The sequence below is a fragment of the Corvus cornix genome, chromosome 1 (genome assembly GCF_000738735.6).
Source record: "Corvus cornix cornix isolate S_Up_H32 chromosome 1, ASM73873v5, whole genome shotgun sequence".
In the NCBI taxonomy this organism is placed as follows: Eukaryota; Metazoa; Chordata; class Aves; order Passeriformes; family Corvidae; genus Corvus; species Corvus cornix.
The window spans coordinates 79727120-79740690 of record NC_046332.1 but is presented as its reverse complement, the minus strand read 5'-3'; the positions used below and the strand labels follow the sequence as shown (position 1 = coordinate 79740690).

The following is a 13571-nucleotide window of genomic DNA, read 5'->3' as shown; positions in this document are numbered from 1 at the left end:
GTTGGAGGCAGAGAACAGGACACAGAACTGAGCTAACAACACTCTGCAGAGAGATTTTTCTCGATCTCCATCAGCACACATCCTATTGTAGTACTTACTTTTAAGACAGCATTGCTGCTTCACCAAACTTCCTCCTACAGTGAGAGAAGTAGGGATAACTCTTGGAAAAAGTTTTGAGGCTAGTGACAAAATATGTTTGTCTTTCAGATCCCCAGCTCAAGGGTATAGTGACCAGGTTATATTGCAGGCAAGGCTACTACTTGCAAATGCACCCCGATGGAAGTCTCGATGGAACCAAGGATGACAGCAGTAATTCTAGTAAGTGACTGCCCCAGGGGAATGTCTTAATCGCACACGCAGATCGCATCGCTCGAATGTGTATGCACAGGCACCATGTTAATGCCTTTGGAGGGGTTCTGAATGTGTTTTGTTCCAAAGAGGAGGGTTCTGTCTGTTTGAACCACCACCAGCTGATGACCACCAGCATGGCTCATGCAGGACATTGGCCTAAATGTTCTGCCTCTGAAGGGGAAGGCATAAGTGCTCATGCACCTTAGGAGGGAGATATTTAGGCCAATGAATGTCTTCTGGTAATTTTATGAAAGTGGTAAAATTATAATAAAAGAATTTTTTTAATTAAAGCTCTTTATCTAACATAAATTTCTTATATTCCAATAAATAACAATGAAATAACAAGAGATGGAAACTAAATTTCCCTGAAAAATCTGAATTTACAAGCAAATAAATGTATGCTAAACTGTCAAAGTCCTTAATAAAACACATGCTAAATTACCTTGCTGAAGGTACTAAAAATTCTGGGGCTAAAAATCCTACAGTCCCTCCACCAGCAAGAATTCCAATGATGTTAAGAGATTTTCTGCCACTGCAGAGACTGCAACAGTGGCAGTTTTTAAAAATATTCCAAACAAAAGAGGTCTTTAAAGGCCATGTGGGCTGCTGCTTTGGTATGCTTTTCCTATGATACTGCCACATATTTTCATTCAATGAGCATATATATGTTTGATAACTTAGCTGCAAATGGTAATTAAACAAACCTATTCTTACTCTAGAAACATATGATTTGTATTTTGTTTATTTTAATTATCATGACATATTTAAGTAACATTTCTGTGTCATCTTGAATTTTATTTTAAGCACTTTTAATACACAATATTTATCTTCTTGTTATGCACACATAAATAACCCCTTAGTTTCCTTAAAAATGTTGGAATTAGGCTGCAAAAATTAAGGTATTTGGGGTTTCGGCTTTACATTGGTAAGGTCTTGATTTTAATTGATGCACAGCTGTCATTTATAACACCTTTCATCAGCACATCGCATGATCATCTTTTGTTGTTTGTTTTGGTTTTTTTCTAACTGAGAAAAATTAGATAATATATTTTGTTGTGTATCTCTCTGCTTGTTTTCCAAGTATTTTTGTTTCCCTCCTTTGCCCTCCCCATCCCACCCCCATCCTTAATTCTTTTCTTCCCTCAATGTGTCCATCTGTCATCCCCACTTCTGTACTGAAGTACATACTAAGACCTTAAGCAAGACAAGATTATTATCACTTTTTTAGAAGCTTTGCCTAGATGAGGTCTCAGAACTGTCTTAGGGTATAAGTGCGTATCTCTCTCCCTCTGCCCATCTCTCTTATTTTCAGCTTCAGCGAGAAGGTGTGTATGACTGCAACAATTTTCTAATGTTTTATTGTTATTTCTGAGAGGTTTTTTAACTCTTAGATCTCTATGGATTTGGAGCCTTTACAAAGCTAGACCGCAGTGCCTTACTTTTCTGTTTTTGGTGTTGTCAGCTTCACAAATTGTCCTCTTTTTTTATTTACTCTTTCTCTCCCCTCTTCTGTGCATTTCTGGTTTTCCATCTCTATGCCTATCTCCCTTGTTCTTGTTTTACCAAAATGCAGAATGAATAATCTATATTATAAATATTCTGAAATATTGAACTTCTCAAAACTCAACCAAATTTCATATAGCAGTATTTTGTATAAATATTGTTAGATAATTTGTTTTTCTCCAAAATTATTTTCTGGCTATAAAGGTGTGGGGTTTTGGTTTTTTTTCCATAAAGTCATTTTTTTCTGTCTTTCAGTGGTGTGATTTTTTTTTTTCTTAACTAGTCCAATTTTCCAATATTTTTTATTAAAGACAGTTTAGAACAGAAGAATGCAAGATTACTGTGTTTGCCAGGAAGGCCTACAGTCTCCATTGGAAATTTTGCTGGTATATATGTATCAACACTATATTAAGAGCCAAAAAGATTTATCTACTTGGTATATTCATTAATGTATGAATATGTGTTTGTTTCTTTTGCGCTGTTAGTTTTTTCCCTTTCCACTCTGTTTCCTTTCATTTCCTGTTTAATTTTTTTTCTATTGCTTTTGTTTATTGCAGCATATGTTGTTTTTCCTTCTCTCACTTTAAAACAATAATTTTCTCATGGATAGAATTTCTAGTATTTTGATATTTTATTTTGTGAGCTTCTTAGCATGATAATTTCTGTCTGAGGCTTACAAGTGAAGAAGTTTTGGCAGCTGCCCAACGGAGAAAATCCTGCTTCTGACTGTGGTGCTTGCAGGCTGCCTATTTAATGTGCTCAGTGGGTGAAGGGATGGACATGTATTAGCTGTCTGTAGGACAGATAGAATATTTACCTGGATAATGAGGATGACTTCAATTTAAAGTGTATTTCATAAAAAAAAAAGAAATACAGACTGCCAAAGGGTGTGCATCTCTGCCAGCCTTCCACCTGTCTTCTGCACTATTCACCGTCCCTGAAGAGAGCCCACTGAGTAACTGGGTGTCAGAGAAGCCAGAGGGAGCGAGGAGTGAGGGAGAGAAAAAAGATGCAATTTCTTTTTTGTCTTCAGCAAGAAACTGTTTGAAGCTTAGTCATGCTGCTACTTTTTGTGCTGCTGCCATGTATTCTGTGTCAAGCAGTTAGAGGTGTACTTGAAATTAAAACTCCCTCAAGTGCCTATATCATTTTGTACTCATTTTATATGTATGTCAGTAAACATAAGTTACACACTTTTGGAGTCACAGTGTTATAGAGAGGTAGCTCAAACTAAGACTAAGGTGGTTTTAAAGCTTCTCAGTAGTCTCTTTAATGTGACTCTTTGCTTCCATCTGAAGTCAAAATGAGTTGTACCAGTGGTTTTAGTAAGCTGCTCATTGTCCCAGTTTGAGTAAAGGCTAAAGACTGCAGAGAGAGATGGCAATACTTTTAGTGTTGTTATCACTGTGCGCAAATGCTTGCATGAAAAAGGAAGAAAGATGTGACATGTAATTGCATCCCTGAATGTACTTTCATCTGCTCATGTTGATGGCCATGATATTAGAATCCAGCCTAAACAGACCAACAGGTTTCAGTTCATTGCTGTAATATCTTTTTATAACTTTTCTGAGTTAATGATGTTTCATGAAACAATGGTAATAAATGCACCTATTGCTTAATGGTGCTGAGTTTCCTTAAATCACTTCACCAAATCAAGGCTGTTAGCCAAACAATCTTGTGTGTACAGTCTGTATTTTTTTTTTGCCCTGCTCTCAGAGATATCTTGTTTTAGTTTTGTTTTTTTTTATTTTCTCTAATGCCTTACAGTTTCTGGTTTGCTTTTGTGTCTTGCTTGCAGCAAAGGGCAGGAGCAACTGTAGTTAAAGCTGTAGCTGTGGTTACTGAGGTCCTACTCAGTGTAGCTGTCATTATCTCACACTGATTTTCCTGGATTTTACAGGTGCAAATGCAACTTGCTTCACTGGCCTCATCATTATTACTTAGGAAACACAAGCTACTACACAGAACTCATAAAGAAATAGAAGCTATTTTCATGTGTGCTTGTAGTAACAAGCATTACATTCTCCTCCTGTCCTCCCCACCTACACCAGCTCATTTTTAGGCTTTGGTCTATCTTCAAAGTTTTGTCTCATGAATGAAGGGTAGGTTTAGTAGGAAGACTAATTAATTTGAGAAACAGAAAATTCCAACTCTAATTTCTGAGATTGAAACCCTGAATCTTGCAGCTCTATCACTTGTTTTAATTCACCTAGAGTGTATCTCAGGCAACAATCACTGAAAAAATGCAACATAGATTATACTTTCCTTCATAGGAACCGTCAAATGTTGCAATTTGTGCCTCTTATGAAATTTCAGTCGTGTTTATACCATGTTTATAATATTCTCTAATTGAAAGAGCAGTACTCATTGGTAGTCTTATTTCATAAACTGATAAATAAGAAAGTGAACCTTATCCAAGAAACTTTGATTTGGCTGTACTGTGCACATCTTTTATGATGCTGCAACATGCTTTACCTCCTTTGTGGTGCTTCGTACCTGGTATTGTTGCTCTTCAAGAAATCCTGCAACCATTTAACATTTCTTTATTTTCATCTTTTAATGAATGCATGCTTCTAATGGTCCATTTATATCTTCCAAATTGAATGTGGAAGTATTAACTTTTTAATGTCTTTATAAAATACCTACCACTATCATATTTTGGTTTGAAGATACTCATAAAATAATCTTTACAGCACCCTTGAAAGGTAAAGGAGATAATTAGATAGAAATAAAGCACATAAAGATTAGGAAAAAAACACCTGCAGTGCTGTTAAATTTGGATTAATGAATGTTAATTTTGGATTACTGCACTGAAATATCTGCCGCCTGATACTTGCACTGGTTTTTACTCAAGTTTGTCTTCAAAGAATTATACAGGCATTTAATCATCTATTTACACCACCTCTGGGAGTTAGATAAGCCTGTTTCTCCCACTGGCATAATCTTAGTCTGATAGGGTCAATGTTCAGTCATGCTCAGAAAAAGTTCTAATTATGTCTTCTGTAACATCAGGCAGGTGGAATGGGTTTGCTCCATAAGAAATGCATGGACAAACCTCTCAACAGCAACCTCCTTGCAGTCATTGCCAATCTAAAAGATGTTTTGCTGGAGTTGTCATTTTTGTCTGTGGGCCTGCAGATGAAAATAAATTAAAGAAATGGTTACTTTGATCTGATTGGACATTTGGTGCTGTGGAAAGTTTTGTTAACTGTCACGAGGGCAGTGTGCATGCAGAAGAGGCTGCAAGTTTGTAACTCTTAAGCCATCGGTTTATAGCAAGATCTTGAGAAAAACAGGGAGCTGTAATAGCAATTTTCTTGTAGCTACAAGTCAGCTGTACCTCAATAGACTTTCACGAGCACATGGAAATATCTGAATTCAGGCATTTCAGATTTCAAGTTAATGGACTGTGTTGGTATAACACAAGAGAAGGAAAAAGTTATGTGGCGGTTTTGTGTTTTGCTCAAGAAAGGAGTGACTGCTTATAAAAAAAAAGTGGACTCAAACTTTTGCTAAAACTTTTTGAGGATTAGAATCCAACTCAGATCGGGCGTTCCTGCAAGTCTCCTCCATGAAACCTAAACCAATAATCCTTTTTCATGCAAGTTGTTCCTGCTAACTGTCCCCACTCTCATTTTCTGATATTCTTGCGGTGGGAGTAGGCTTGCAGGCTTAGGAAAAGGAGGAGAACCCAAATGCTTTATGGCTGTGGTTTAGATAGACTACAATGCAAAGCTAAGGGAGTGCGCACAGCACTGAAGAGGAGAAGGGGTTTTACTTGGACCATTTTTGCCAATCGGTTCCCTTGGTTTCCCTGATGTTCCCACATCTTTCTTACATTTGGAATTGCCAGGCTTTCTACTTAAGCATGCAGCATGGGAACACTGAGCACCAGGCACAGCTATATTTCCTGGGCTGTTGGAGGGTTCCCCCTCTCTCGACTCATCTGTGGACTCATTGAACTGGCTTTAGGCACATAAAGATGTTCAGGGACCTCACTCCCCACACCCCAGGTTTTGGTTTCGGATCATTTCCTTAAAGATAGAAGGGAGCAAGGGACATGGCTCTTTTTAACAACGCCCTCAGGTAAGAATATAGGTTTGGCTGTGCAGAACTGGAATGCCAGCAGACTCTGGAAGGCTTTCTGCTTTTCTCAGAGCAGGTTTTTACTAGAATGAGGGATAGCACAGGTGAATCCTAAGAATGTTTGAAATGTGTAATTGAACAATAAAATCTTGCTCAGTGAAGGGTACTGTGCAGTCAGGTTCTGGAGGAAATTGATTTTCTTTTGTCCAGCTTCAAAGTACATTAAAACCACATGCTGTGCCTTACTGGTGCATGTTTTGCTGACCTCAGTATGAAACACATTGCTGAATATTTGTCAATCAATAGCTGAATGTAGGCTGGCCTCCCTAGTTTTACTCAAGTCTGAAAGATTTTGTGAAACTTATTGAATATTCTGTGTGTGCAGAATTGCAGCAATTCGCACTCTAAAATTTTAAGGGTTTAGACTAATTACAGGAGCTCTGAAAATCTCCAATTAAAATTTGGTGGCAGTAAAAGATATATTACATGCCCTCCACAGTGCTTTCTAAATTCACCAGCAACTATAAGCCACTTCAGTAGCTTTATAGGCTGCATTAAACACTGATGTGTTACAGGCCTGTAATTCTTGTTCAGTGGTGGTTGGATTTTTTTCTTTTTTCTTCTAGCTTTGGTGCTTTATTTTTATTTGTAATACAGAAAATAATATCTAGCATCCAGAAGTTTTGACTGAACCACTGTGACTTGGAGTTATTTTTCATTAGCTGACCTAGTTCTCCTGGCTGACTTGTCTTTTGTGTTCACTTCTTTTCTTTATACAAGTATTGTTTGCTTTTCCTTCCTGGTGTCCCCTCAATTGTTTCTTCACTCCTTTAGCATGGTGTTCCTGTGCAGGTTTCCTCCTGAAATTTCTTTTCTTCTAGGAAAAAACCCAAGCTCAATTCTCCCCCTCCACAACCCACAGCAGTGATTTTGCTGGTTTTGACATTGTTTCGAGGGTAATGACTTTATAAATAATTTTAGCTCCCAAATTTTATTGAACTAAAAGCCCTCAAGCCGTGCAGTGTTTAGCCTATATACTCTTAGGATATCTTTTCTGTGAGTGCCATATTTCACTGTTTTACACCTATTAGAGAGGGAACCTTGTCTGTACCAAATATTTTTTAGTAAACAGCACTGTAATATCCTAGCATAATGGAGAATTTTGGAAATGACAGAAATTAAAATGCTGTTTATTTGTGCTAATTCTTATAATCTCTTTTATTTTCTTTGTAAACCTGCCAAATTGTTTTCAGTTCTTCTAGAGCTCTTTTGAATATATTTTTCTTTCTACTGCTCTGGGAAGTACTCTGCTACAATTCCTAGCTTTATGTTGGCTTTGTGTGTTCCTAAAATGATCTAATGTTACACATTCTTTTTCTGCATGACAATGCCGAAGGAAAGGTGTCTCTTTTTTTTTTATAAACTCCTATCTTTCTAATAGTTAACCTATGGTTTTTTCTCAGTTGTAAAGACTTGATCATCTTCATCATAAACAAACTGTGGATTTTTGTCCTTTGACCAAACAGGAATTTTCACACCTTGAGAAATGTGTTTATCCACTGCAATTAAATTATCCTTCTTCTCTTGATTTGGGCTCTAGCTCTGGCATTCTGATTACAGATAGCCTCATACAGGATACTTTTTGGTCACACCTATGGATGTCCTTCTTAAATTTTGAGGAACTCATTGTAGGTGTTACTGTGTTCCTGAGACCTGACTTGATAGAACCATAGTCCCCACTGCATATGTTGTGCTTTTGGTTTTCATCCAAGGACTTGGGTGCCCCTGGCTCATCCACAGTGGAAAAACATTTAGCATGAGCGCTGTCTCACCGAGGTATTTTGCTCCAAGACTGATGTGTGCTTTGCATCTCATTTTCTAGCATGAGTCAGTAAACTTAGTATAGGTGTGTGCTGGCATAAGTTTTAGAAGAATTGGTTCCTGCCACCTACTTAAACAAGTTGTGTTTTTCTGTGGTGAGGCTGGTAAACTCCCACTCTTCACACTGGTCTTTTTTCAGACAGTAATCAAAGTTGTGGCTGTTTTGATTACTACAGAAGTATATAGTATTTCTAGGGTATTTGTTATTAGGTGGTTTTCTAACTATTTTCTTATTATTATGCCAAGTTCTGTATTCAGTTCAATAACATTTATGCACATTTAGAGTCAGGCACATATTTCAGTGCTTTGATGAACTATGATAAGCCTTTTTCATTACCTGACACCAGTGTCTTACTGCTTCTATCAAATATATCATTCACAAAAGCAAAGAAAAAAGAAAATTTAAATCACAGACCCCTTGACATCAGTCTTTAATGAGGACACCTCTTAACCAAAACCTTAAAAATGCCCAAGAAAATACAGAGCTACTTGCCAGAATCAGAGAAGCAAGATTTTCTGAGTGAGTCTAATTTTAAAAGCATTAAAAAATTATAGAGGAACTATTTTTTTTTCTTTTTGCTAATTATGTTTATTTGAATATTGTATTAACCGTAGCATATTTATATCTGGTCATGCTTTTCCTTCACAGCTTTATTCAACCTTATACCAGTGGGACTTCGAGTTGTCGCTATCCAGGGTGTAAAGACTGGGTTGTATATAGCCCTAAATGGAGAAGGTTTCCTCTACACATCAGTAAGTATTTTGCTGGACTCTGTTTAAGAGGCACAGCTGAACTTGAAATCTACACAGGAATGAGACGCGTGTCCACTTTTAAGGAGTTCACAATGTCTGTATGTTACACACACCGGGGTTGTGTGCAGCCTTATCTCCAGATGGGATACACTAGAAATTACTGTGTACGACGTATGAAAGTCTGCATGTTAACAATCCTAAAAAAACATACCATAGAGCTCTTTTCCTGGTAGGCTATACTGGTAGAGTGCCATATGCCACAAAGATTAGAATTTTCAATTCAATTCTCCAAAATTTTTAAATAGAGACCTGCAGTTATTTTCTTAGTGGCTTGTTGATCGGAATCCAAAAACTGCTCTAACCATTACTTTTATTGATGAGATTTATGAGTGCAGCTTCCATCTAGAAGGTCATTAACAGTCTTATGGTTTATCACCATAATCTTGTAACTGTATGCTTAGCATTATTGATTTTTTTATATCAAATATAAGGAAAATAAAGAGCTCTGTGAGGGACTATTATCTTTGTGGAATGATCAAAGTTTAAAAAAAAACTTTTGAGTACAAAGAAGGCTGCTGGATAAAGTGACTGGAAAGATCTCAGACTGTTTATGATATTTCAATGATTTAATGCTAATCACTCAGTGCGTTGTTGTGAATATAAAATTCCTCAGTTTTGTGTAAATTTAGTGCCCTAACTTCCTTTAAAAGGCAAAGCTACTTTAATGTGAACAGGCAGTTCTGTCAGGTATTAACAAGGTGGCTTAAAGGATTTTTCATTACTATATTTTTATTGATATCTGTGTTAAATTTATGTACATAGTGCTTTTCCCATTTTTTTATGTCACATGGTTCTTAATTCCCAACTGAGTTACAACACACTTCTTTGTTTTCAGTGTCTATTGAAAGGAAATTAGAAAGATTAAGTTTCTGATGCCCTGAGGGAAAGTATTCTGTTTGTTTCAAACATACAATTGTCTTGGAAAAGCTAATTAGGAAGAAAAAATGGAACTAATCTTGAATGTCAATGTCAAGGCAAAGAGAAAATTCCTTCTCAGAAAATGCCTGCTGGAAACTGCTGAAATTCCAGCAGTATGATCTACATTTTTTTTGCATTTATTCGAAATAAAAATTCTATCACAGGAAAACATGCAGTATTTGCTATCAGAAGGAAGAAAACTAGAAGGAAAAACCTCGAGCTATTAGAGAAAATTAATTACTGGCTTTCCAGTTCCATCTCATTGTGTGAGAAGTTCATTTCTGGATCATGGCATGAGCAGCATTTTTTAATGTGTTGGCACACTGAAGAATACATTCTTGCCCAGCACTGTTCCTGTAGTAAGTTCTTAGTACTCCAGAAGGAAATACAAATTTCAGAAAATGTGCAGTTTCCTGATGGTTAATTCTGAAGGGGGACCACACATGAACAAATTGTGATAGGCACTGTATTTATGTATTATTCTGGAAATGGTTCAAGTTAAATGAAGCTGAGCAAGGCAAGGAAATGAATGTTTTTATAATGTACTGCTTACTCTTCCTTGTGCAGAAAATGAAAGATGAGTGGCTGGCCCATTAAATGACAAATTTGACATATTAGAAAACACAATGGAAGACATAGTTTTGTTATGTCTACAAAATGATTTTCAACTTAAACCCTTGCCAAATAGAAAAATAATAATATTTGATCAAAAAATTTAAAGATAGTGGTTTCAAAACATCAATGCTGGTTTGATTGTTCATATTAAAGTACCTATACAGGTTTGATTGTTTCATATTAATGTATTGACAACACTGATAATACATTTTTGTCTCAGCAATTGCCTGCTTTCACCTTAAAGACTAATGCATTTGAATATAAAATGACAAAGCATCAGAGAGAAGTCTGTCTTCCCCTGAGGATCAAGATGAAGAATTATATATCATCATTTGCAGAAAAATATTTTTAACCAATCACTTTCTGTTACTGTCTTGGTGGATTTTTTGTCTTTTTGTTTTTCACATCTGTGTATCTGTTGCACATAAATGCAATTCTGTCTTGCATGTCACACGTTTTTCCCTTGGCTATTTGGGAGAGGATGGGAGAAGAAAGATTTCTAAGTTTCGTATGCCAACTTCCATCATTGAAAAAGACTGCTGCATAATGGGAATGATCGTTAAAATGTGCACATATTTATATTTATTACCAATTTCTTATAAGGATTTAAAAAATGGAAGCATGCTCTGTAGACTAAGTAGCACTTTTAGTATAAGTTGAAACTGAAGTTCTGTATAGTCCTCCGCAGCACGGCTTGGTGTCCCTTCTTCCTGTCACATTCATATTCACAGTATATGGAACCCATATCTTGTGAGAATAGCCCACATGTTGATGCCTCTCTTCAGAAACTGAAGGCCCCAACTCAATTATTTTTATAATAAGGTTCACATCATGTTGACTAATTAAGCAACAGCACCGACAGGAAAGGTATTATGTGTGAAGTTGCTGTGTGTTCTTGAAGAAGAAAAAGAAGGTACAGTGACAGACCAGTTTCACATACAGATTATCAAATGTGAATTTACATTGTTTCTTGCCTTTTTTAATGGTTGGTTGCATCAGTTTGAGAGTCTCTCCTTTTCTTCCCCCCTTTATTCTGGCATATTTAAAATTTTTTTCAACTATTTCTCAGAATTAGAACGAGAAAAATGTGCAGAAACTTCATAGAAGAGTGTTATGTCAGTATTTCTTAGAAGAGAAACAGGAGGGCAGCACTTTGTGTGGGAAGATCAGTCTCACGAGCTTTTCATACCTATTTTGCCTGCGCTGCAGCAAGTGAGATTTGTATTCTGTCATTTGGGAATTGATTGAGCCAGGGTCTCTAACATACACTATCAAAGTCTTGTCAAATAAAGGAGAAGCAAAATCTTTGGAGTTTGATAGGGTTTTGCAAAATTCCTGAGATAAATTTTCCAAATTTTTTTCCAAAATCATAACCTGATTTTTTCTACGTGTTTAAAGTAATTATTGTAATGCCATAATTCATTATTTTCTATCATATGAAATATGAGAACAATAGCCTTTTCATGTTGTGTTTTTCCTTGATCTTTTAAGGGTTAGTTCACTGAAAGACTATCCATTAAGTTCACCTGGCTTGAAGCTTTGGATTTCTGCATCCAACTTTATTTTTCTGTGTGTGTATATTTACATATACTTATATCTGTATATCAATATATATCTAGTCATAAATAGCATATATTTATCTACTAGCAGCTTCCCAGTTCTGCATGTATGCTAGTGAGCAATGAGAATTTTAAAAATTAGTTGAAATTTATTTTAGATGGTTTAATGAACTGTGAATAATTTAATATTTATGACTGACTTAATAACTGTGAAAGCTAGTTTGAGAATCTGGATTTTTCCACAAAGAGCCATCTCAGCGAGATTTTTGATGTAATAGTTACGGACTTCATATGTTAAAAGTCAAAAATTATGCCTTATTCCTTTCTTCCTTTGGAAAGGGTGAGCAAGATGAGGTTTCATTTCCAGGTTTTGTCTTGTCAAAATCAAAAGGAATGAAACTGGCTCTAGACACTGAGAAAGGGAGCACAACTGCAGGGGTTCTCCATGGGGAACAGGTATTGCCTGCAGCAGGAAGATGGCAGTGCAGTACTTGGCAGAAGCTTTTGCTGGGTTTGATGTTAATTTTGATCAACTCCCTTTGCAAGTGGTTCATTAGTTCAACTTCCAGGGGGCTGCAGGTTTTGTTTTGCTTCTAGGATTTCCTGCTATTTTAACAGGATGAATTCAGAGTTAAAACCTATAATATGTTAGTCAATTTTATAATTCCTGTTTTCCTGCGATGGTGATGTGAGAGTCTTCTGGGGTTATATCAATGGACTTTTCTCCAGAATTATTGGATATATATGGGAGTGCTTGGAAGGGCTACTGGTTCCCTTTTTCATCATAGGAGCAGTTTGGCAGGGTACTACCTTTTATTTGTGGCTATCAGAGTAAGAGAAAAGGGAAAATCCAAAATCTAGACAAGGGAAAATCCAAAATCTAGACAAGGAAAAATCCTGTCTAGAACACCTTAACCTGCTTGTGTTTTCTTCTTTGTGTTTCCTCTTTCACCATTTCTTCTGCCACTTTTCTGAGACCAGAGATGTGGACTAAACCAGAGAGGAAAGAGTACACCTGTGGTATTGTCAGCAGCAGGTATCAAAGTCACAGGAACTCACTGCATGGTTTCTTAGTAAGACTGATGCTTTGAAAGATGACTGAACCTGCAGGGCCAGGTCTGACCTCCCTGGTCCCCTCTTCCATCATAGTGCACTGTGGCTCCAGAGGTCTTCTGGGTATGGTTGTGGGAACCTCACTGGAAGGAGGTAGAAAGTACTGGAGAGACATGGTTGCATTTCTCAGAGGTTTTCCCAACTTTTTGCGAAGTATTTCAGAATTGGGAATGTCACACTACTCGCTTAACAGAATAATCTTGTGAAGTGGGGGTTTGTTTTTCTGATCTGCCATGGTACACAGTGTTGAGGGTGTTGGAAGGGTGTTGGTTGGGGTAGCATTTCTGTTGCAGTAAGCTATCAGTCTGTGCCACAGCCTTCATGAAAGAGAGAACATCAATATCTGTTGCTGAGAAGTGTATTTGTTCTATCGCTCCAGCAACTCTCACCTGAAAAAAAAGCCTTTGAGGATTTCTCCTGACATTTCGGCAGCTTCCCAATGCCGTTATTTCTGCCACTTCTTTAAGCCCACATAATTGACCTCTCTGAGGAGAACAAAATTAAGCCTCAAGGAAGAACATAGGAGCACCTTCAGTGAAGCCTGAAAAAGAGTGAGAACTGAAGTAGTCTCTATTTCTAATATTTAAATCAAAGTCAAATGAAAAATAAATTTTGTGTAGCTTTTCACAGAGCCTTGCTTTATGCTTTAGAATAGCAAAGCTTAGCACGTGCAGTACTTTGAGTGTTCAAAGGTGCATAAATCTTTACAATAAACAGAGCAGAAGGGAGTTT

The 13571-nt window shown here is 36.9% G+C and overlaps 1 protein-coding gene across 5 annotated transcripts in view; it reads left to right on the top strand.

The window, feature by feature from the left end:
* FGF14 (fibroblast growth factor 14) overlaps positions 1 to 13571 on the top strand; it is a 384596-nt gene that overhangs the window by 286652 nt on the left and 84373 nt on the right. For 3 of the 5 annotated variants that reach the window (XM_010394115.4, XM_010394117.4, XM_039562958.1), the window contains 2 exons: positions 208 to 318; positions 8471 to 8574. In XM_010394115.4, coding sequence (XP_010392417.1) covers positions 208 to 318; positions 8471 to 8574 — 215 coding nt within the window. The remainder of the gene's footprint in view (positions 1 to 207; positions 319 to 8470; positions 8575 to 13571) is intronic. The other 2 variants (XM_010394116.4, XM_039563048.1) reach the window with 1 other exon arrangement.